The sequence below is a fragment of the Brachyhypopomus gauderio genome, chromosome 1 (assembly GCF_052324685.1).
Source record: "Brachyhypopomus gauderio isolate BG-103 chromosome 1, BGAUD_0.2, whole genome shotgun sequence".
Lineage (NCBI taxonomy): Eukaryota > Metazoa > Chordata > Actinopteri > Gymnotiformes > Hypopomidae > Brachyhypopomus > Brachyhypopomus gauderio.
The window spans coordinates 10,560,044-10,582,913 of record NC_135211.1 but is presented as its reverse complement, the minus strand read 5'-3'; the positions used below and the strand labels follow the sequence as shown (position 1 = coordinate 10,582,913).

The 22,870-nt window shown below is 47.7% G+C and overlaps 1 protein-coding gene and 1 long non-coding RNA gene across 3 annotated transcripts; both read right to left on the bottom strand.

Moving 5' to 3' along the window:
* Window positions 1-1,477: 1,477 nt before the first annotated feature.
* On the bottom strand, window positions 1,478-4,877 carry cep15 (centrosomal protein 15). Its single transcript, XM_076991546.1, has 4 exons — window positions 4,548-4,877; window positions 4,229-4,352; window positions 3,618-3,686; window positions 1,478-3,365 (listed from the first exon to the last, which is right to left on the bottom strand). The coding sequence occupies exons 1-4, from the start codon at window positions 4,592-4,594 to the stop codon at window positions 3,192-3,194; spliced, it is 414 nt and encodes a 137-aa protein (XP_076847661.1). The 5' UTR covers window positions 4,595-4,877; the 3' UTR covers window positions 1,478-3,191.
* Window positions 4,878-5,915: 1,038 nt separating this feature from the next.
* Window positions 5,916-7,945, bottom strand: LOC143493287 (uncharacterized). Of its 2 annotated transcripts, none has more exons than XR_013125401.1 (3): window positions 7,823-7,945; window positions 7,304-7,387; window positions 5,916-6,583 (listed from the first exon to the last, which is right to left on the bottom strand). It is a non-coding gene; the product is annotated as an uncharacterized LOC143493287 (long non-coding RNA). The 2 variants fall into 2 exon arrangements; XR_013125390.1 differs by having other exon boundaries at window positions 5,916-6,577.
* Between the last annotated feature and the right edge of the window lie 14,925 nt (window positions 7,946-22,870).

Genomic DNA, 22,870 nt, shown 5'->3' with positions numbered 1-22,870 from the left:
TGACAAATCAACCCCCCCCACCGGTTACATTAACATCTCTCTACTGCCATGTGTACTACACCTAGCAACGACTTACTTGCTACTACTAAACCAAATGACCATAACTAACAGCCCCAGGGCACAAGTCAGTGCAGGAGCACACACACACACACACACACACACACACACACAGGGTGCTGTCCTCTGCAGAGCTGTGCTGGACACATGGACAGGGTCCAACCTGAAATCACGCATCAGAGGGACAATGTAAAAGCAATTACTGGTGAAAGAGAAAGCACTTCTAGAGGATTTGCACAATGAAAGAGTCATGACCTCATAGTCATGACCTCATGGTCGCTAAGAGCCCAGGTTAAAAAAGGGAGGGGGAGCGACATGCCAGGACAAGTCAGAGTACACCTAAAAATGCATTAATAATTATTATTATTAGTGCACATTAATTAAAAATATGTGGTTTGAGCAATGTGCTGAAGGAGCATGGAAACACGTCTGGGTAGTTTCTGGGTCGTTTTTGGATTTGGCTCTAAAGGACAGGACAGTAGCTGGGTGCCAGAATGGCAGTGGGAAAGTAGGCAATACTTGAGCTTGTTCATATTAGCCCTTTAAAAAACAATCACTGTATGTCACAGGGGCAGTGGTGGGTCTGCAGAGGAACAGCTGACACTTCTAGCATTGTCAGGGTGAGACACACCCTCACCTTTGGAACTCTGGCTGTGGTGTGGCCAAGCACCCCCCCCCCCACTCCACACACACACACACACACCCTCACCTTTGGAACTCTGGCTGTGGTGTGGCCAAGCACCCCCCCCCCCCCCCACTCCACACACACACACACACACACACACACACACACACACACACACACACACACACACACACACACCTTTGGAACTCTGGCTGTGGTGTGTCCAAGCACCCCCCCCCCCCCCCACTCCACACACACACACACACACACACACACACACACACACCCTCACCTTTGGAACTCTGGCTGTGGTGTGGCCAAGTACCCCCCCCCCCCCCCCCCCCCCCACTCACACACACACACACACACACACACACACACACACACACACACACACACCTTGTAATATCCACACAGCTCCATCTTTTTTATGGACTTTTAAAATGACTGGAGTACACATGGAGTTATGTTGCATCTAGATAATGAGAGTAAAGCTGGACTGCACAGAAGGAAAGCCTACAAGCCTACAAGGTTTACAAGCCTACAAGGTTACAAGGCTACATTTAGCGAATGATGAGAACATTTCTTTACTTCACTGATGCATTTCATGTACTTGATTTGATGCAACATGCAGTATAAGGCATCACTGTAAAAAACTAAAACACAACATATCTTATTCAGGTACAAACATAACTTTTATCTTCGAATACACTTTCTTATAACCAATACAGCAGTGTCGCAAACCTAGGGTCTAACGCCATCTTGTGGAAACCTTTGTGCAGTGCAGCATTAGTGTTTGCAAACGTCAAAACTTTTTTTTTTTTTTTTTTACAAAATAAATGATCGTTACAATAACATATAGGACTGGATAAATCTTAGAAAAAGAACTGTGGGTTTTAATATTTTAGACCTTGTAACAGATCACATTTTTCTTCAGTATTATTATTTATAATATAATTGTATTATTCATCAAAAACAACGACGCAGCATTTCAAGTGAATGAAACTTCGATGTCAAAAGAAGCCAAGGTCACGTTACAATTATCACAGGTACAAACTTTTATAACCATTCACACACTGGCATGAAGCAGCAGCCAGTTGCACAAAGCGTACTCTCTTCTGGAAAACTCCGCCCCATGGGGGACTGTATCAGGTGCAGAAAGGCGAGAGAGGACAAAATTCAGGACAAAGCACCATCCACAACTAGACATACATACACACGAATGCACAGACACTCAAACAACTGTTTACTGGACAAGGACAGAGACACATAGTCATACATACTTTCATAAATTTGTAGAGACAATTTACCTAACCTCCATGTTCTTGGACTGTAAGAGGAAACCCATGCAGACACAGGGAGAACATGGAAACACCACTCATAGTCAGAGACTTGAACCCAAGGCTCCAGAGGGACAAACATGCTAACCACTGTGTTGCCCATTTCTCATTTGCATATGTTCACTTTAAGAGAACTGAGCCTGGTCCTTTTAAAGAGTGTCATGTGAAAATATTCGAGGAATTCATTGTTAATATAGGTCACGGTGGATTTGATCAAAGTGATTGCATGTACACAGGCACATTATTGCATGTGTACTTTTTGAAATACGTCTGAGGTCATTTCAGAATATACATTCCAGACAAAAGTGTGCATTACTGTTCCTGTAGTGATTTACTTTACAGAGTAAAAAGCCACAACTTCTGTTCTTCGGAAAATTCATCTGAAATTCAAAATAAGTCCATTTAAATAAATTAGAGAGCTACAGCTTAGGGTGCCCACACACATCCTCCAACCGGAGACAGACAGGAAACATTAGGAAGTGTGTTGCTTACCACACCTGTTCAAACAGAACTAGCATGCCACACACACACACACACACACACACACACACACACACACACACACACACACACACACACACACACACACACACACACACACACACTTCCCCTCGTGAGCCACCCAGGCTACATATGTTATGATGAGGATTCTGAGAACTGAGTGATCCAGACATGCACCCACACCAACACTGACAGTCATGGATGCTGAGCTGCCATTCAAGACTTCCTGTTCCCCCCGGTTACGTGACCATGGGACCGTGCACTATGAGCACTCCACCATCCAGACTCAAATTTTCTTTTTTCAGCACTTGGCAACACACGCATGCATCAGCTACACATGCCGGAAGAGCTAATCTCGCCTAAAGAGAATTAGCACATCTTTAAACATTGAACATTCACTGAACATTCACCCCAGCAGCCAAACAAGCTCTTAATTTAAAACTGCAAGGACACACAGTATAAGGTATGGGAGTTAGTCGCCGCCCTTCACCCCTCCTTGAGGTTATTTAAAACAAACTAGGAAAAATTTTCATTTGCTGAATTAAAAACTACTCCTAAAATCCTCTGACAGATATCTGTGATAACACATTTCTGTATGAGGTCACTGGTTCTCATCCCATTTGAATTAGGCCAGCACTAGAGGCTGTGCCAGTCACAAGGTCAAGAGGTCAGGGCTTGGGCAGAGGAGGTTTTCCACCGTTCTGTACAGGGGATGAGTTGAGACGAGTAGTGTTCTGCCTCTGGTGTGATGGTGCTGTTTGACTCACAGGTGCACTCCCTTTCCCTAGCAGATAGAGATCCCACTGAGAGAGATTCTGCTCCACAGATGCCCAATAACAGACCTAAAAACAGTACACAAGATTTGTGTCCCCATGTCAGGCATAATATATTTGATTAGCTGGCGAATGTGCACCACATTGGAAATTAGCTTGAACACAAAATTACTTCCTGGGAATGTTCTTATGTCTGAGTGTCATAGTGCTTGTGAAGTTAAGGTTGTTACTTCTAATCCTTTTTGAATGGCTGCATGTGAAACAACAGGAGATTCAATAAGAATCAACATAAATCAAGATTTGACCCAGAAAAGGTCATACCTGAAGGGTGAGGATATCAGGATGCAGAAGTGGACGTGTCTGAAGTCGTTGTTCTACTTTCTGAAAGTCCTGACACAAGAGGGCAGAAAAAAATCAGTCCATGAAACAGCACACTCCAAGACCCCTGACCAAAGCCCCGCTGAGCCCGGAACCCAGAGCCCTGACCAAAGCCCCGCTGAGCCCGGAACCCAGAGCCCTGACCAAAGCCCCGCTGAGCCCGGAACCCAGAGCCCTGACCAAAGCCCAGCTGAGCCCGGAACCCAGACCCCTGACCAAAGCCCCGCTGAGCCCGGAACCCCTGACAGTCCTGTAGTTTGGAATGTTGCTCAACACCTCTGTAGTGTATGGAGTAGTGTGTGCTGGGTGTTCTCTAATCCAACACACCTCCTTCAACTCCACTGCTAATGATTCAGCTGAATCGGATATTCTTCAGGGAAAAGGGTTGAAATGGCACTGAAAGGGCTGAGTGAAAACCTGTATTCACGGAGAACACTTACATTGTATCAAAACAAACTGAGCATGTACTATGAAAATGAGCCTGAACTCTACATGACTGCCATGGAGGAATTGTCTGAACATGCATTTGATATGCTTAAGAGAAGTCCCACAACCTCCAGTATTTCTGCGTTTCTTTCATGTGCTGCTTCAGACATCACAGCTTGCTGTTTTCTCTTGGCTTTCTGCTGTTGGTAGCAAACCTCCATCTGTTGCAGCAAAGCCGATCTCTTCCCCAGACTGCAGGACAGACGCACCGTGAGACACTGAAGTCGCACAACTGAGAGCCTCGTGGACCCAACTCAGCAAGCACATACATAACATTTGATTTGATGTTCAGTTAAAAACAAAGGAAAAGTATCATAGGGCGGGCTGGATTGTTCATCAGTGTCTCTTTCGGCAGTGCAGGATTTGACATAAATACACGGGACTTACATTTCTTCGTGTTTCATGCTGAGCTGAACCTCATCGTTGGAGGCCATTCGGTTGTCGTGTAGTCGGTCCGCTGCTGAAACGTATATCACTATTCTTATTTACGCCATTACTTTCCTGCCTAACAGCCCGGGTCGCAGAGTCGTTTTTAAGGAACTCAATAATTAAATTAAGTCACGTCTTCTTGACGTGGCAGCTCCTCGGTACCGAGCTGAATAAAACTGCTTTATAAAACAACTCGTCTATCAACGTTTCAAAGACGGGATCATATCAAACTCTACAGCAACAACCACCGCTTCCCGCTGCGCGATACTTCCGGGACGCCTCTCTTGTGTCCATGACTACACTGTTCCAGTGTGGCCATTGGCTGATACGGATCAGCTGGCCACACAGCGAGGCGGGAAATCAAAAGTGAGCCATCTGCTGTCAATAACGTGGAAAATACAGGACCCCTTATATTTTACACGAAGACTTCACTTTTTTCGTAAGAACGCCTTCTCTCTCGTTACATTAATCTCATCTCTCATCATTCATACATCATCATACTCTGATTTGTTTTTCGGGTTTGTTGTTCCCGCTGTCAGCGCTAATCTCGCGAGAACTGACACTCTGGCTACTGCAGATTTCCATTTTCGCGATGCTAGCGACGTAATTCATTTTGGAGAGGCACTTGAATGTTTTTAAAATATATATTATATTATAATACGGGAAAATATTAATACGGGAGGACGATGGGGAAAGGGGGTAAAATACGGTAGTTTCCCGGCCAAAACGGGAGACTTGGCAGGTATGGTCCTTCCCCAGACTACTTCCTTCGAAAATCTGCTTTCGTTCGTTTCCTCTTTGCCTTGTGGTCCACACCAGCAGATGGCACGACGAGCTTGAACATTGCGGTACTAAACTAATCTGCACTGTATATCGGCACACTAAGAAAACACTTGCGCAACAAGAAAGCATTTTACACTTAAACACTAATATTTTTATTTTTTTATCGTCCTTTAGACGTAGATCAAAACCGTCATGCTTCATAAACAGGATTGTACATGTGAGGGGGGAGATTTTAACTGAGGGGCAGACACACAGATAAGGGAGTGAACTGAATGTCAGTGTTCTGACTGAGGGTCACAGACAGTGAATCATAAATTCTAAGAAAAACATTTTTAGTTTATCTACATATTGATTTCTATAAGAAATATGTGGTAGCAGCAGTAGTATTAAAGGTCGTAATTAACGATAATTATTGTCAAACATTTTGGAGTAGTAGGCCTACATCAACAAATAAAGGTTAGAAATCCTATCATGTTTACAGAACAAACACAAAAGAACTTTAGGCACAGCAGCCATTGGTATGTAAGTACAGTCCTTCAGGTGTTTAGTTTCTACACCATCATGTTTATATCATGTTTATAGGTTATTAGGCCATTAACACCAGCTTTCTTGTGAACAGACAGATAATGTTAAAAAAAAGTAAATTTGTCAATCGTGATTTTTCACCGCAATCGAAATTTGTTCTCCGCTTTTTACCCATCTGTGCAATTAGACCACACACACTAGTGATTACTAGGGGGCTGTGGATCACACGTGCCCAAAGCAGTGGGCATCCCTAGCCCAGCGCCCAGGGAGCAGTTGGGGTTAAGTGCCTTGCTCAAGGGCACCTCAGTCATGGCCTCAGGTCTGGGAATCGAACCCACGACCCTCCGGTCATAAGACCAGTTCCCTACCACCAGACCATGACTGGCCTGATAGAACAGAAACCAGCAAAATACAAAAACTATAATTTCTCATTTAGTATATTTTGTGCTAATTTCAACATTATAACAGGTGATTTGAAGGTGTACTGTGTAACAAGTGTCACCACTTCCTCCCTCTCTCTTATTTTAAATATCATTCACAATGTCATGTTTTTACTTTGCAGGTGTGGTATCACTCCTCAGTGTGTGCCAGTGTGCACTGTGCTTCAGAGGACTGTGGGGATCAGGGGAAGACATGTTTCTCAGAGCATCACTCCAGCAGCAGGCTTTCGGACTCTGTGTCTGGATCTCACACATCATGCACGCACGCGCACACACACACACACACACAAACACACACACACACACACACACACACACACACACACACACACACACACACACACACACACACACACATAAGCTCTCTCTCTCTCTCTCTCTCTCTCTCTCTCTCTCTCTATCTCTCTTCTCTCTCTTCCTTTCACCCACACAAAGAGCCTTGTGACATTTTTGTGTGTGCTAAATGCGGCCATATTGTCCTGAATATCATATTTGCACTGGTTGAAACTTACCATGTAAATGAATAGGTAAACACACAGTAAACGTGTTGTTAAAGCACTGGGATTTTAAAACGTCATTCCGGTCCGGTCCATTTCTGTTTACTTTGCTTCTCTGTCATTGCAGAACCACGCTGATATTTTTGATTGCTGCTGAATCTGGTAAATATGTCTGATAATAGTATATTGATGGTACCCTGTTATTACCAATGACATCCACCAAGGGAGGCAGAGAGAGAGAGAATGTGATTATTCTTTTTTATGGTTTGATTAAGGCATCTAAGATTATTAGCTTACCTCATCTTTACCCTGTATGTTTATGTGTGTGTGTGTGTGTGTGTGTGTGTGTGTGTGTGTGTGTGTGTGTGTGTGTGTGTGTGTGTGTGTGTGTGCGCGCGCGTGCACTATCCAGAGCTGTTACCAGTTTTGCATGTCTTAAGAAGGTAAAATATAACATCCAAAGACATACCACAGCTTCATGTTTTGAAACACACAGCTCCACCCCTGTAATCTTCTTCTGTCTTGACACTTGTAGTAAAACAGGACTCATCTCCTGTTGTGCAGTAGAACTTGATGGATGTGTTTATGTTAATGAGTAAATGCTAGCAGTTTGTTCTGCAAAGCACAGTAAATATATCATTAAGATTCCGACAGCATTCTGGTGGTCCAAATATTATTACTTCCACAGGACCAGGAGTATGGTCTCCCATTTAGTGAAATATGAAGAAAAAATGAACTTCAAAGCTCTGATGTTTGCACTATAAATATTGTCATCCACATTACTTTTTGTAGGTAATATAGACATAAAGAGAGAAAGTGTTCGGGCTATTTGTAATGAACCATATACACGACTGCATGCAAGGTATTACTAGTGTGCATGCATTTGTTGTGTATCTTTATTACTGAAGCCAGAATACCCCTTACACTTGTTTCTAAATCACAGAAGTCTTTGCATGAGCCTGTGTCAGTGCCTGTTGCTTGTATGCACCGGGGCATGTGAGTTCTCTGCGCTTCCTGGTCGGAGGGGTGGGTCACAGTTGCTGGTTTGCACTTTGTACTTCCTGTCTCCGATGGGCTGGGCGGGTGGCCCTTCCTGCCAGGCGGGTGGAGGGTGTGCAGTGACCTTGCCTGGCATGTTTTTCACTGCTGTCTGCTCCACCACCCCATCACCCCCTCCAGAGCCAATCTGAGACGGACACAGCCCCCTCCCCCCTCCCTCCCCCCTCCCACACACACACACACACACACACACACACACAGTCAGGTGGAGGGAACCCACAAGAGGTTGTAATGCCAGAAGCGTCTCATGCATAGTGTATGGTCATTTATCTCATATTTTCTGCCAGTGGTGATCCCCACTGTACATGACTGACATCACCATGACCTCCAGAGTATATGCAGTACTAGTTACTACAAATCAGGGTTGAAATAAAATTGCATGGACAAATCAACATGTGGATACATTGAATAATATTGAGACAGTACCGTTCATCAGCAGATGTTTCAAATTGGGAATCAGCTGTCCCATCTGGTGTAATAAAGCTCCACAACCCACAGCACCGTGGTGCTGACATTACTGTTTTAGAGACATACTTCAAGTACTGACACATGCAGGACCTGCGGCAGGTGAGTTGGACAGGGAACACTATCCTCTCGCTGGTCTGTGCTGGTGAAGTGTGTGTGACGTTTGCCCTTCTGCACCCTAACAGGGCTAGCACAGAATCTTTCCAGGACAGGTGAAGGCATTCCTACTCGAAGGCACGGCGCGAGGGAATTTTCCCCTCGCTATTTCAGCTCTGGTGTATTCCTGCCTCTGCTTCCTGTTTCCTGTCTCTCTCTGCACTTCCTCTCCCACCCTCACCTATCAGAGCTGTTGAGAGAAAATGTAAGTCAGGGAAAGCAAATCAATAGTCACCTCTGCCTGCCAAACGCACTCAGGGGAGCTGCCATCACACCTGTGCCTCTGGACAGGCTGAAACAGGCATAAGCCTTTCATTTAACTGACTGTAAACACCAGCTTTGAATACGCTTGGCTAATAAAGAGACAATTCAGGTTCAGATATCAATGGATGATCTGATTTAAACAATGCAGTTAATTTCCACAGATAACATTGAATGTTTGCTGTCGAACACGCTAAGCCTGCTATGGATAAATGGTTCTATACCCTGTGTGTTTACATCTGGGATGCCCTGTTGGACAGATCCACACAATGGCCACTTTCAGCGCTGTCCCAGAGGTTCTCTCTTTCTCTTTTTTGATTTATTTTTCTCTCACTCCTTCTGTCCATTTGACTTTTTGACTGAATATTTGCTGTCTCTTATTCTTTCAGGAGTGAAAAAGTGAACATCTCTCCTCCATGCTGAGGCCTTTCAGGAGGTGGAAGACATACTGATCGTGAGTGATCCATGGCAGCCTTTTTTTTTCCTTAGCATTATATTAATCTGAAGACGAAAGCTGAAGTAGACAGTCAACCTCTTTAGACAGATCATTTAATCAGCACTAAATGAATATTTTACCGCCGGTGATATGTCACTCCTTCACCTGCTCTACACTGTTAATGAAGTGTACAGAGTGAGTTCAGGCCTCTAAGCACAGATCAACGTGATTGAGGTCATCATTCAGCACTCGTGTCTGGAGCTCGGATCGCTGTTCCTCAGAAGTGTGTTCTGATGGTACTCATAAATAGATTATGGCTGGGAAGAGGGCACATTAGAGCCAATGTGGTTTATTTGTTTAATGGTAAGACAATGAGGCGTGTTCATTTATTATAATGAAGGGGCTATTGATTAGGCTGAGTTTAAGAGATCTGGGGACTCTTCTACTTGTGATCTTTAAATGGTTTTAGCATGATAATTTTGCAATGCCATGTGTGTAATCCTGCAGTCTGTCTAGTTCTGTCTTTCCTGTGCCAATAAACATGTGGTGTAATGCTGATGTTAACATCCTTGGGGTTACAAATGTTCTGGGCTTTTAAAGGAATTCTTTAATTAAATGAGAAAATTGCTAATAATGCTTGAAAACTAATTGGTGCATGCTGTCATTATGCAAATGAAATCACTAGAAAATTGCTTGTGACCAAACCTCCCAAGCCCACCCCTGCTCTTTTGTCCTACATGTACGAGTGAGGTCCTGCTGTCTTGTCCTACATGTACGAGTGAGGAAGTGGGGACCTGCTGTCTTGTCCTGCATGTCCGATTGAGGTCCTGCTGTCGTGTCCTGCATGTCATTAGGAAAGCCTTCTTCCATATGCAATCAGACTCAGCAACAGCATAATATGCACATAACTCCCCATAATGCACATAATTACACATAAACATTCCATCTTAATCTTTATTTATTTAGTTCTTTATTTACTTACTTATTCCACAACTGCATTTTCCTACTGGTGCACTCAGCACTTTTAACAACTGAAGCACTGATGCACATGTTGTAAGGTTTACAGGTATGAATCTGTGTGTGTGATTGTGTTCTTCTTAGCAACTAATAGATGAGTTGGATTTGGATCTTATTGCCATGCTAATGTACAAATGTGATGCAATGTCATTGTTTGCTCCATCAGTCTCCACGCGGTGGGGCCACACCCCCTGCCATTAGCACAGCAGTGTGTACTAATCAGAGCCCAACCCACCATCATGCCGGGGAGCTGGAAACAAACCCATCTGTGATACGCTCATAATATATTCATGACAACAAAGGTGGGAAGATGTTTTGATTAACGCAGTTCCTCCGCCCACACACTTCATTGTCCTGAATCAGTCTCAAGCTAAAAGGATTGCTTCATAGTGATCAATCAGGGGATGGAGGAGAGCTATTGTACTTGGCATGAAAAAACTTCTGCATTAACACACACACACACACACACACACACACACACACACACACACACACACACACACACACACACTGCAGCAGTCAGGAGGATTGCAGCTACAGTGATGCTCTGTTGTCTCTGTCAGGGCCTGTTGGCCTGAATGATTGCTCACTCTGACGGATGCCTGCTTGTAGTACTAACAGCTTGAACAGGCAGGAAATGAAACACTCCAGTGGTAATCAGCAGCGTAAATCCAGGAGCACACAGCTGCTGCACAGGCACGAGACACGTATGTCTGATGTATGAGACACGTATGTCTGATGTATGTTTGAGACACGTATGTCTGATGTGTGTGTGCATTACCTTCCACACGGCATATCCTGCCATTTTAGACACTATTACTGAGCTATCTTTGTTACATTATTAAAAACCACAAGGGCTGAAACAAAATGTGTCTCAACTTATAATCACTGCTGAGCTTTGATATATTTACTTATCTCTGGTTGACCAGCTGCCGTACACCTGAATCTAAAGAATTACACATTTTTTCCACAGTCTTAGATGATGATATTCACACTTTAATTCACTCATAAAGAACAGAGACAGATCAGAAATGTCATAACTAGTAGGGTAGTCTTCTCAAAACCTTTAGTGCAGTTTATTTCTGCTATAATGGCAGGAGGCCGCGCTCTGTTTACACCTGCAGTAACAGGTGAGAAAAGCTTATGCTGTGGGAGACGATGACCCAAATAGTGCTGATTCCTGAGCAGGTCTGTCTGCTGGGACTACTGGCCTGGGCTTAGTGCCATAGTAACTGGACCCCTGAGTGCAGATCTAAGGTCTGTCAGAGTAGGAGAGATGGTGTTTAATTGCCAAGCTGTGAATTTGGTAGAAGGTTCCATCACGTTTACACTCAGGGCATATGAGATCATAAACATCAGAAGCAGCAACACCAGTGGATCATTGGAGCCAACCGAATGAATGCTATAAAATATGTCCGAACTCTGAACGTTTTACCAGTCGCTTCACTGTTTGATGGGAATCGTTGATCACTGTGTTGTGAAGTGAAGTGAAGGCTTGGCCTTCAAAGCAGCTACAGGCGCATTTCAGTATCAGTTCATCTTCTCAGTACACTGCTGCTAGGTACACAGAGCCTCTGTCAGATGCCAGTTTTTACAGCACACGTTTATTATACAGCCTCTGAAAGCCTTATTTAACGGACAAATTAGGGTTTCACAGAGTTCCTAGACAGAACGTTCAGGCTGTGGTAAAGGCACGCTTAATAAGTCACAGAAATGGTGTCTGCAGCGACATCAGACGATAACATGAGGCAGAAGTATAATATAAAGCCCATTGAGTATCAGTGCTGCTTGGTGTCGCTTGAAAATGGATCTGACAAATGAAGACTTAAAAACCATGTGTGTACAGTCACAATTATCAAAAATGTTTGTCCCTCACTTAAACTGCAAATGTGGATATAACCATTTAAGAGAATGAATAAATTATGCTTCTGAAATTGCAATGGAGGAAATGGATCCCAGGTTATTACCGCCTGTACAAAGCAATGCTAAAAATGCAGAGTTTATGGGACAGATACCTGAAAATACACACAATCTGGTCATTGTGAAGAGCTATAATGTCCAGTCATGTTAAACTCATACATGCACAGGACATATCGGAAGGTTTTGTAAATAAGATCTGCTGAAGCACACTGTTCACTAATAATCCAGATAAGCTATTAAGCTTCAGTTACTACTTGGTTATTACTGCAACTGGCCATTAGTGAGCTGTAAAACAGACCTTGTGGGAAATGTAATTTTATGTTTTCATTATTTGGCCAGCCACAGGGTAGTCACCACATGACACAGATCTGAAATAAAACTCAAAACACTATTATACACTGAATACAGTTTGAGGCAACTTTTTGTCAGTTGTAATCTTCTGCTTAAACTTTTGTACATCTCAGGTGTCCTCAGCTGAATGTTTTCACTGAGCCCCTAATATGCTTAAGCAAAATGTTCTATAAATACACTGTACACTAGACCTATTCAAAAACCTCTGGTAGTGTTTCTTTTTCAAGCTGGGTGAAATCATTGTATTGCACATTGATGCCGCACAACTAAACCAGAATTACTAGTCAACTGTACCATTACTACTCCTAAACCAGATTTGCTAGTCTATCTTACATTTTTGATAAGCATATATACAATTTTTTGTGATTGGGAGACTATCTGGAGGCTAAGCACAAGAAAATTATAACTATACTGTATTGATAGACCCATATGGGCAGGGTAGGCTGATTTTTGTAATGGCTGACACAGAGATGGGTTTGAACCTCAGGATGTCAGTGTGTCTATCATAGCTTTGTCTTTAACACATGAAGTCATGTCAGATCTCTTAGAGTAAGATCTGAGCTGATTTGAGATCTCACACTAAGACACATGAACACAGCTGGCAGTGTGTTCAGCGTGGTCCAGCACTATTGTTATTTTAATGCAATGCTTGTGAAAGAAGGTGTCCATGCCTCCGATGTCCATCATCCCCAGTCCAATGGAGACACTCCGGATCCAGGCCACACATCTCTGCAGACGGCGTATCTCGGGCAGACATCTCCCAGTACCCTCCACAATGTAGCGTAGAACATGCTCATTTCCCGTCTCTGACTGCGGCTGGTTTGAATGAGTGTATTGATAAGGAGAAGAGGACGTCCCTGCCATATTTACCACCCCCAAAAGGCGGAGACACCATGCAGATTCCATTCACTGATCTCCATTCTTCTCTCACTCCCAACTTGCCTGCTGTACCTGACCCGCGCTGTAATGAAAAATACATTTGGACATTAATATGGCTATCACCAGTTAAACAATGAACACAGAGAGAATGAGAGAGAGAAGGGGAGGAAAGAAGGAAAGAGAATGTGAGCCCTCCCGAGACGTGAACCCTTGTGGGACAGCCCGCCGCAGCTCTGGCATTGATCTGCTGGACATGCCACATTGGGAAAGGCCTCATCACTTGCTCGTATGGTTGGGGTTCGTTTAACGGGTCTGATATAAACAACATGGGGAAGATCTGCAAGGAGCTCAGAGGTCTCAGATCAGCAGCAAATAAACACAGCAGATAAAATGCAGGCAGCAAAACAAAAAAAAAAAGGAGGAACTTTAGTTAATGGGTGGGTGATAACCCTGGGTAATTTGTTAATATAATGTAAAAATATTTTTGTTTTGTCTTTTTGGTTTTTTAGATTTTTTTGCAGTTCTATAGTTCTAGAATTCTATATTATTTTGGGACATTCCATATTGTTTCATTACACTGCAGTTTAAAAGCTGTTATATTAAATACTGTGTTGCTTATAATCATCACCTTGTTGCACAAACACATTTGCACACTAACACACTCGCACACACACTAGCACACTCACAGTAACACACACTAACACCCTCACAGTAACACACACTAGCACACTCACACTAACAAACAGAAGCAAGGCTACAATCAGTTGGTGTTTGAGGTCATCTGAGTGTAAGCAGCATTAAAACTGCCCCATAAATCAAGCAGGACACTCAGCTGTAGAGGACTAGAAACTCCTCAAGTCCTCCAGAAACCCCCCAGCCCTTGCAGAAACCCCCCAGCTCCTCCAAAAAACCCCCACCCCCCAGTGATCCCTCTTAGTTTGTGCAATGCTGTCATGAGCACTGGACAGTAGAGTGTAACTGATGCCTTGTCTTTATAGTGCTTCATCTGCTTGTGGTACTAATGTATTAGTTGTAATATTGTACAGTAAAGAAAAGGTTGTTATGCTAATTACATTTTATTATTTCCACTAAAAGTAATGATGGTAATAAAGTGCATTATTTAATAGAGAGTTTTAGGCTATAGTCAGCTGTGCCATGTTAATTCTGCTTTAGAATCTGACGCTACAGTTCAATGCAGAACTCTCAGGACTTCACACCACAGCAATTTAAAACAGTTAATTAAATAACACCATAAACATAACCATTTCCCCATAAACATTTATATGACCAAGTCTCTGATATCTATGAAATTGTAAGCATTAGCATTATTGTCCTGCACTTATTTGTAGTAATTATAAAAATCAATCAATTAATTATGCTGGATGTTGGGGGGGGGGGGGGTCTTTTCTTCTCTTCTATCATATTTTCTTCTCTTCTCTCATCTTCTCTAATCTTCCATCTTCTCTTTTCCCATCTTCTCTCATATTCTCTTCTGTGATCTTCTTCTCTAATCTCTTCTCTCATTTTCTCTTCTCTTTTCACATCCTCTCATCTTGGCTGTTCCAATGTCACTAACAAATCAGAATCAGAAGAAGCGTTTGCATGTCTCAAAAACCAGGACATTCACAGCTGTGTTTACAATCAAGCTCCATGACAACTCGTTTCATTTTCATCTGATCATGTGTTCCTGATCAAATTTGCCAACCAGACCATGGCATAATGCCCCAGCATCTTACAGTAATAACATCCAAATGAATCCACACAGTGCTGATGCCTCTAAATGAATTAACTGCTAGCCACTTATAGGATGAACAATATAAGTGCATCAGCAGAGGAGGACAGGGGATGTAATGGAGCTAAAGAGATGAATAAATTTGCATACATACATGCATACATACATGCATAAATATACATACAAATAAATGTACATGTATGCATTTAATGTATACACACATGTATAAAGACACAATGCCTTGTCATGTACCTTCATACCCCCACAATGAGGGAGTGTGTAAGACTCCCAGCAACAGACAGAGTCTAATACCTTTATATGTGGCCAGGGACAGGGTGAGTTTTAAATCTTGGCTTTATTTTAGCTGCATCAAGTCATGGGAACAATACAAAGAGTGAAGACAAATGATGCAATAAAGGCCAGATATTCACAATGGGTCGTTATATCTAGTGTTTGGTCTGTAATAAGGGAGGTGAGTGGGGGAGGTGTATGTGGAGGTGGTGAGTGGGGGAGGTGTATGTGGAGGTGGTGAGTAGGGGAGGTGTACACCCACCCACATACACACATACACCTCCCCCACTCACCACCTCTACATACACCTCCCCCACTCACCACCTCCACATACACCTCCCCCACTCACTCGTGGCCTGGTGGTTAGGGAACTAGTCTTGTGACCGGAGGGTCGTGGGTTCGATTCCCAGACCTGAGACCATGACTGAGGTGCCCCTGAGCAAGGCCCTTAACCCTCAATTGCTCACTTGTATAAAAAAAATGAGATAAAATGTAAATGTAAATGGTGGAGGTGTATGTAGAGGTGGTGGGGGAGGTGTATGTGGAGGTGGTGAGTGGGGGAGGTGTATGTGGAGGTGGTGAGTGGTGGAGGTGTATGTGGAGGTGGTGAGTGGTGGAGGTGTATGTTGAGGTAGTGAGTGGGGGAGGTGTATGTGGAGGTGGTGAGTGGTGGAGGTGTATGTGGAGGTGGTGAGTGGGGGAGGTGTACGTGGCGGTGGTGAGTGGGGGAGGTGTACGTGGCGGTGGTGAGTGGGGGAGGTGTACGTGGTGGTGGTGAGTGGAGGTTGGTGAGTGGTGGAGGTGTATGTGGGGGAGGTGTATGTAGAGGTGGTGAGTGGTGGAGGTGGTGTATGTGGAGGTGGTGAGTTGTGGAGGTGTATGTGGAGGAGATGAGTGGGGGAGGTGTATGTGGAGGTGTATGTGGAGGTGTATGTGGAGGTGGTGTATGTGGAGGTGGTGAGTGGAGGTGGTGTATGTGGAGGTGGTGAGTGGAGGTGTATGTGGAGGTGGTGGAGGTGTATGTGGTGAGTGGAGGTGGTGAGTGGGGGAGGTGTATGTGGAGGTGGTGTATGTGGTGGAGGTGTATGTGGAGGTGGTGAGTGGTGTATGTGTCAATTGCTCACTTGTATAAAAAAATGAGATAAAATGTAAATGGTGGAGGTGTATGTAGAGGTGGTGAGTGGTGGGGGAGGTGTATGTGGAGGTGGTGAGTGGTGGAGGTGGTGAGTGGTGGGGGAGGTGTATGTGGAGGTGGTGAGTGGTGGAGGTGGTGAGTGGTGGAGGTGTATGTGGGGGAGGTGTATGTAGAGGTGGTGAGTGGGGTAGGTGTATGTGGAGGTGGTGAGTGGTGGAGGTGGTGAGTGGTGGAGGTGTATGTGGAGGTGTATGTGGAGGAGATGAGTGGAGGTGGTGAGTGGGGGAGGTGTATGTGGAGGTGGTGAGTGGGGGAGGTGTATGTGGAGGTGGTGAGTGGGGGAGGTGGTGAGTGGTGGAGGTGTACGTGGAGGTGGTGAGTGGGGGAGGTGTATGTGGGGGAGGTGTATGTAGAGGTGGAGGTGGTGAGTGGTGGAGGTGTATGTGGAGGAGATGAGAGGGGGAGGTGTATGTGGAGGTGGTGAGTGGGGGAGGTGTACGTGGAGGTGGTGAGTGGTGGAGGTGTATGTGGGGGAGGTGTATGTAGAGGTGGAGGTGGTGAGTGGTGGAGGTGTATGTGGAGGAGATGAGAGGGGGAGGTGTATGTGGAGGTGGTGAGTTGTGGAGGTGTATGTGGAGGAGATGAGAGGGGGAGGTGTATGTGGAGGTGGTGAGTGGTGGAGGTGTATGTGGAGGTGGTGAGTGGGGGAGGTGTATGTGGAGGTGGTGAGTGGAGGTGGTGAGTGGGGGAGGTGGTGAGTGGGGGAGGTGTATGTGGAGGTGGTGAGTAGGGGAGGTGTACACCCACCCACATACACCTCCCCCACTCACCACCTCTACATACACCTCCCCCACTCACCACCTCCACATACACCTCCCCCACTCACTCGTGGCCTGGTGGTTAGGGAACTAGTCTTGTGACCGGAGGGTTGTGGGTTCGATTCCCAGACCTGAGACCATGACTGAGGTGCCCCTGAGCAAGGCCCTTAACCCTCAATTGCTCACTTGTATAAAAAAAATGAGATAAAATGTAAATGTAAATGGTGGAGGTGTATGTAGAGGTGGTGGGGGAGGTGTATGTGGAGGTGGTGAGTGGGGGAGGTGTATGTGGAGGTGGTGAGTGGTGGAGGTGTATGTGGAGGTGGTGAGTGGTGGAGGTGTATGTGGAGGTGGTGAGTGGTGGAGGTGTATGTGGAGGTGGTGAGTGGTGGAGGTGTATGTGGAGGTGGTGAGTGGTGGAGGTGTATGTAGAGGTGGTGGGGGAGGTGTATGTGGAGGTGGTGAGTGGTGGAGGTGTATGTGGAGGTGGTGAGTGGTGGAGGTGTATGTGGAGGAGATGAGTGGTGGAGGTGTATGTGGAGGTGGTGAGTGGGGGAGGTGTATGTAGAGGTGGTGAGTGGTGGAGGTGGTGAGTGGGGGAGGTGTATGTGGAGGTGTATGTAGAGGTGGGGGAGGTGTGTTTAGAGGTGGTGAGTGGTGGAGGTGGTGAGTGGGGGAGGTGTATGTGGAGGTGGTGAGTGGGGGAGGTGTATGTAGAGGTGGTGAGTGGTGGAGGTGGTGAGTGGGGGAGGTGTATGTGGAGGTGGTGAGTGGTGGAGGTGTATGTTGAGGTGGTGAGTGGGGGAGGTGTATGTGGAGGTGGGGGAGGTGTATGTGGAGGTGGTGAGTGGTGGAGGTGGTGAGTGGGGGAGGTGTATGTGGAGGTGGTGAGTGGGGGAGGTGTATGTAGAGGTGGTGAGTGGGGGAGGTGTATGTGGAGGTGTATGTGGAGGTGGTGAGTGGTGGAGGTGTATGTTGAGGTGGTGAGTGGGGGAGGTGTATGTGGAGGTGGTGAGTGGTGGAGGTGTATGTGGAGGTGGTGAGTGGTGTATGTGGAGGTGGTGAGTTGTGGAGGTGGTGAGTGGGGGAGGTGTATGTGGAGGTGGTGAGTGGGGGAAGTGTATGTGGAGGTGGAGAGTGGGGGAGGTGTATGTTGAGGTGGTGAGTGGGGGAGGTGTATGTGGAGGTGGTGAGTGGGGGAGGTGGTGAGTGGGGGAGGTGTATGTGGAGGTGGTGAGTGGGGGAGGTGTATGTTGAGGTGGTGAGTGGGGGAGGTGTATGTGGAGGTGGTGAGTTGTGGAGGTGGTGAGTGGGGGAGGTGTATGTGGAGGTGGTGAGTGGGGGAAGTGTATGTGGAGGTGGAGAGTGGGGGAGGTGTATGTTGAGGTGGTGAGTGGGGGAGGTGTATGTGGAGGTGGTGAGTGGTGGAGGTGTATGTAGAGGTGGTGGAGGTGTATGTGGAGGTGGTGAGTGGGGGAGGTATATGTAGAGGTGGGGGAGGTGTACGTGGAGGTGGTGAGTGGGGGAGGTGTATGTAGAGGTGGTGAGTGGTGGAGGTGTATGTGGAGGTGGTGAGTGGGGGAGGTGTATGTGGAGGTGGTGAGTGGTGGAGGTGTATGTAGAGGTGGTGGAGGTGTATGTGGAGGTGGTGAGTGGGGGAGGTGTATGTAGAGGTGGGGGAGGTGTATGTGGAGGTGGTGAGTGGGGGAGGTGTATGTAGAGGTGGGGGAGGTGTATGTGGAGGTGGTGAGTGGGGGAGGTGTATGTAGAGGTGGTGAGTGGTGGAGGTGGTGAGTGGGGGAGGTGTATGTGGAGGTGGTGAGTGGGGGAGGTGTATGTAGAGGTGGTGAGTGGTGGAGGTGGTGAGTGGGGGAGGTGTATGTGGAGGTGGTGAGTGGGGGAGGTGTATGTAGAGGTGGTGAGTGGTGGAGGTGTATGTGGAGGTGGTGAGTGGGGGAGGTGTATGTAGAGGTGGGGGAGGTGTATGTGGAGGTGGTGAGTGGGGGAGGTGTATGTAGAGGTGGTGAGTGGTGGAGGTGGTGAGTGGGGGAGGTGTATGTGGAGGTGGTGAGTGGGGGAGGTGGTGAGTGGGGGAGGTGTATGTGGAGGTGGTGAGTGGGGGAGGTGTATGTTGAGGTGGTGAGTGGGGGAGGTGTATGTGGAGGTGGTGAGTGGGGGAGGTGGTGAGTGGGGGAGGTGTGTGTGGAGGTGGTGAGTGGGGAAGGTATATGTGGAGGTGGTGAGTGGGGGAGGTGTATGTGGAGGTGGTGAGTGGTGGAGGTGTATGTGGAGGTGGTGAGTGGGGGAGGTATATGTAGAGGTGGGGGAGGTGTACGTGGAGGTGGTGAGTGGGGGAGGTGTATGTAGAGGTGGTGAGTGGTGGAGGTGTATGTGGAGGTGGTGAGTGGGGGAGGTGTATGTGGAGGTGGTGAGTGGTGGAGGTGTATGTAGAGGTGGTGGAGGTGTATGTGGAGGTGGTGAGTGGGGGAGGTGTATGTAGAGGTGGGGGAGGTGTATGTGGAGGTGGTGAGTGGGGGAGGTGTATGTAGAGGTGGGGGAGGTGTATGTGGAGGTGGTGAGTGGGGGAGGTGTATGTAGAGGTGGTGAGTGGTGGAGGTGGTGAGTGGGGGAGGTGTATGTGGAGGTGGTGAGTGGGGGAGGTGTATGTAGAGGTGGTGAGTGGTGGAGGTGGTGAGTGGGGGAGGTGTATGTGGAGGTGGTGAGTGGGGGAGGTGTATGTAGAGGTGGTGAGTGGTGGAGGTGTATGTGGAGGTGGTGAGTGGGGGAGGTGTATGTAGAGGTGGGGGAGGTGTATGTGGAGGTGGTGAGTGGGGGAGGTGTATGTAGAGGTGGTGAGTGGTGGAGGTGGTGAGTGGGGGAGGTGTATGTGGAGGTGGTGAGTGGGGGAGGTGGTGAGTGGGGGAGGTGTATGTGGAGGTGGTGAGTGGGGGAGGTGTATGTTGAGGTGGTGAGTGGGGGAGGTGTATGTGGAGGTGGTGAGTGGGGGAGGTGGTGAGTGGGGGAGGTGTGTGTGGAGGTGGTGAGTGGGGAAGGTATATGTGGAGGTGGTGAGTGGGGGAGGTGTATGTGGAGGTGGTGAGTGGTGGAGGTGTATGTGGAGGTGGTGAGTGGGGGAGGTGTATGTGGAGGTGGTGAGTGGTGGAGGTGTATGTAGAGGTGGTGAGTGGGGGAGGTGTATGTGGAGGTGGTGAGTGGTGGAGGTGTATGTAGAGGTGGTGGAGGTGTATGTGGAGGTGGTGAGTGGGGGAGGTGTATGTAGAGGTGGGGGAGGTGTATGTGGAGGTGGTGAGTGGGGGAGGTGTATGTAGAGGTGGTGAGTGGTGGAGGTGGTGAGTGGGGGAGGTGTATGTGGAGGTGGTGAGTGGGGGAGGTGTATGTAGAGGTGGTGAGTGGTGGAGGTGGTGAGTGGAGGTGGTGAGTGGGGGAGGTGTATGTGGAGGTAGTGTATGTGGTGGAGGTGGTGAGTGGTGTATGTGTCAATTGCTCACTTGTATAAAAAAATGAGATAAAATGTAAATGGTGGAGGTGTATGTGGAGGTGGTGAGTGGTGGAGGTGGTGAGTGGGGGAGGTGGTGAGTGGGGGAGGTGTATGTAGAGGTGGTGAGTGGTGGAGGTGGTGAGTGGGGGAGGTGTATGTGGAGGTGTATGTAGAGGTGGGGGAGGTGTGTTTAGAGGTGGTGAGTGGTGGAGGTGGTGAGTGGGGGAGGTGTATGTGGAGGTGGTGAGTGGGGGAGGTGTATGTAGAGGTGGTGAGTGGTGGAGGTGGTGAGTGGGGGAGGTGTATGTGGAGGTGGTGAGTGGTGGAGGTGTATGTTGAGGTGGTGAGTGGGGGAGGTGTATGTGGAGGTGGGGGAGGTGTATGTGGAGGTGGTGAGTGGTGGAGGTGGTGAGTGGGGGAGGTGTATGTGGAGGTGGTGAGTGGGGGAGGTGTATGTAGAGGTGGTGAGTGGGGGAGGTGTATGTGGAGGTGTATGTGGAGGTGGTGAGTGGTGGAGGTGTATGTTGAGGTGGTGAGTGGGGGAGGTGTATGTGGAGGTGGTGAGTGGTGGAGGTGTATGTGGAGGTGGTGAGTGGTGTATGTGGAGGTGGTGAGTTGTGGAGGTGGTGAGTGGGGGAGGTGTATGTGGAGGTGGTGAGTGGGGGAAGTGTATGTGGAGGTGGAGAGTGGGGGAGGTGTATGTTGAGGTGGTGAGTGGGGGAGGTGTATGTGGAGGTGGTGAGTGGGGGAGGTGGTGAGTGGGGGAGGTGTATGTGGAGGTGGTGAGTGGGGGAGGTGTATGTTGAGGTGGTGAGTGGGGGAGGTGTATGTGGAGGTGGTGAGTGGGGGAGGTGGTGAGTGGGGGAGGTGTATGTGGAGGTGGTGAGTGGGGAAGGTATATGTGGAGGTGGTGAGTGGGGGAGGTGTATGTGGAGGTGGTGAGTGGTGGAGGTGTATGTGGAGGTGGTGAGTGGTGGAGGTGTATGTAGAGGTGGTGGAGGTGTATGTGGAGGTGGTGAGTGGGGGAGGTATATGTAGAGGTGGGGGAGGTGTACGTGGAGGTGGTGAGTGGGGGAGGTGTATGTAGAGGTGGTGAGTGGTGGAGGTGTATGTGGAGGTGGTGAGTGGGGGAGGTGTATGTGGAGGTGGTGAGTGGTGGAGGTGTATGTAGAGGTGGTGGAGGTGTATGTGGAGGTGGTGAGTGGGGGAGGTGTATGTAGAGGTGGGGGAGGTGTATGTGGAGGTGGTGAGTGGGGGAGGTGTATGTAGAGGTGGGGGAGGTGTATGTGGAGGTGGTGAGTGGGGGAGGTGTATGTAGAGGTGGTGAGTGGTGGAGGTGGTGAGTGGGGGAGGTGTATGTGGAGGTGGTGAGTGGGGGAGGTGGTGAGTGGGGGAGGTGTATGTGGAGGTGGTGAGTGGGGGAGGTGTATGTTGAGGTGGTGAGTGGGGGAGGTGTATGTGGAGGTGGTGAGTGGGGGAGGTGGTGAGTGGGGGAGGTGTGTGTGGAGGTGGTGAGTGGGGAAGGTATATGTGGAGGTGGTGAGTGGGGGAGGTGTATGTGGAGGTGGTGAGTGGTGGAGGTGTATGTGGAGGTGGTGAGTGGGGGAGGTGTATGTGGAGGTGGTGAGTGGTGGAGGTGTATGTAGAGGTGGTGAGTGGGGGAGGTGTATGTGGAGGTGGTGAGTGGTGGAGGTGTATGTAGAGGTGGTGGAGGTGTATGTGGAGGTGGTGAGTGGGGGAGGTGTATGTAGAGGTGGGGGAGGTGTATGTGGAGGTGGTGAGTGGGGGAGGTGTATGTAGAGGTGGTGAGTGGTGGAGGTGGTGAGTGGGGGAGGTGTATGTGGAGGTGGTGAGTGGGGGAGGTGTATGTAGAGGTGGTGAGTGGTGGAGGTGGTGAGTGGGGGAGGTGTATGTGGAGGTGGTGAGTGGGGGAGGTGTATGTAGAGGTGGTGAGTGGTGGAGGTGTATGTGGAGGTGGTGAGTGGGGGAGGTGTATGTGGAGGTGGTGAGTGGTGGA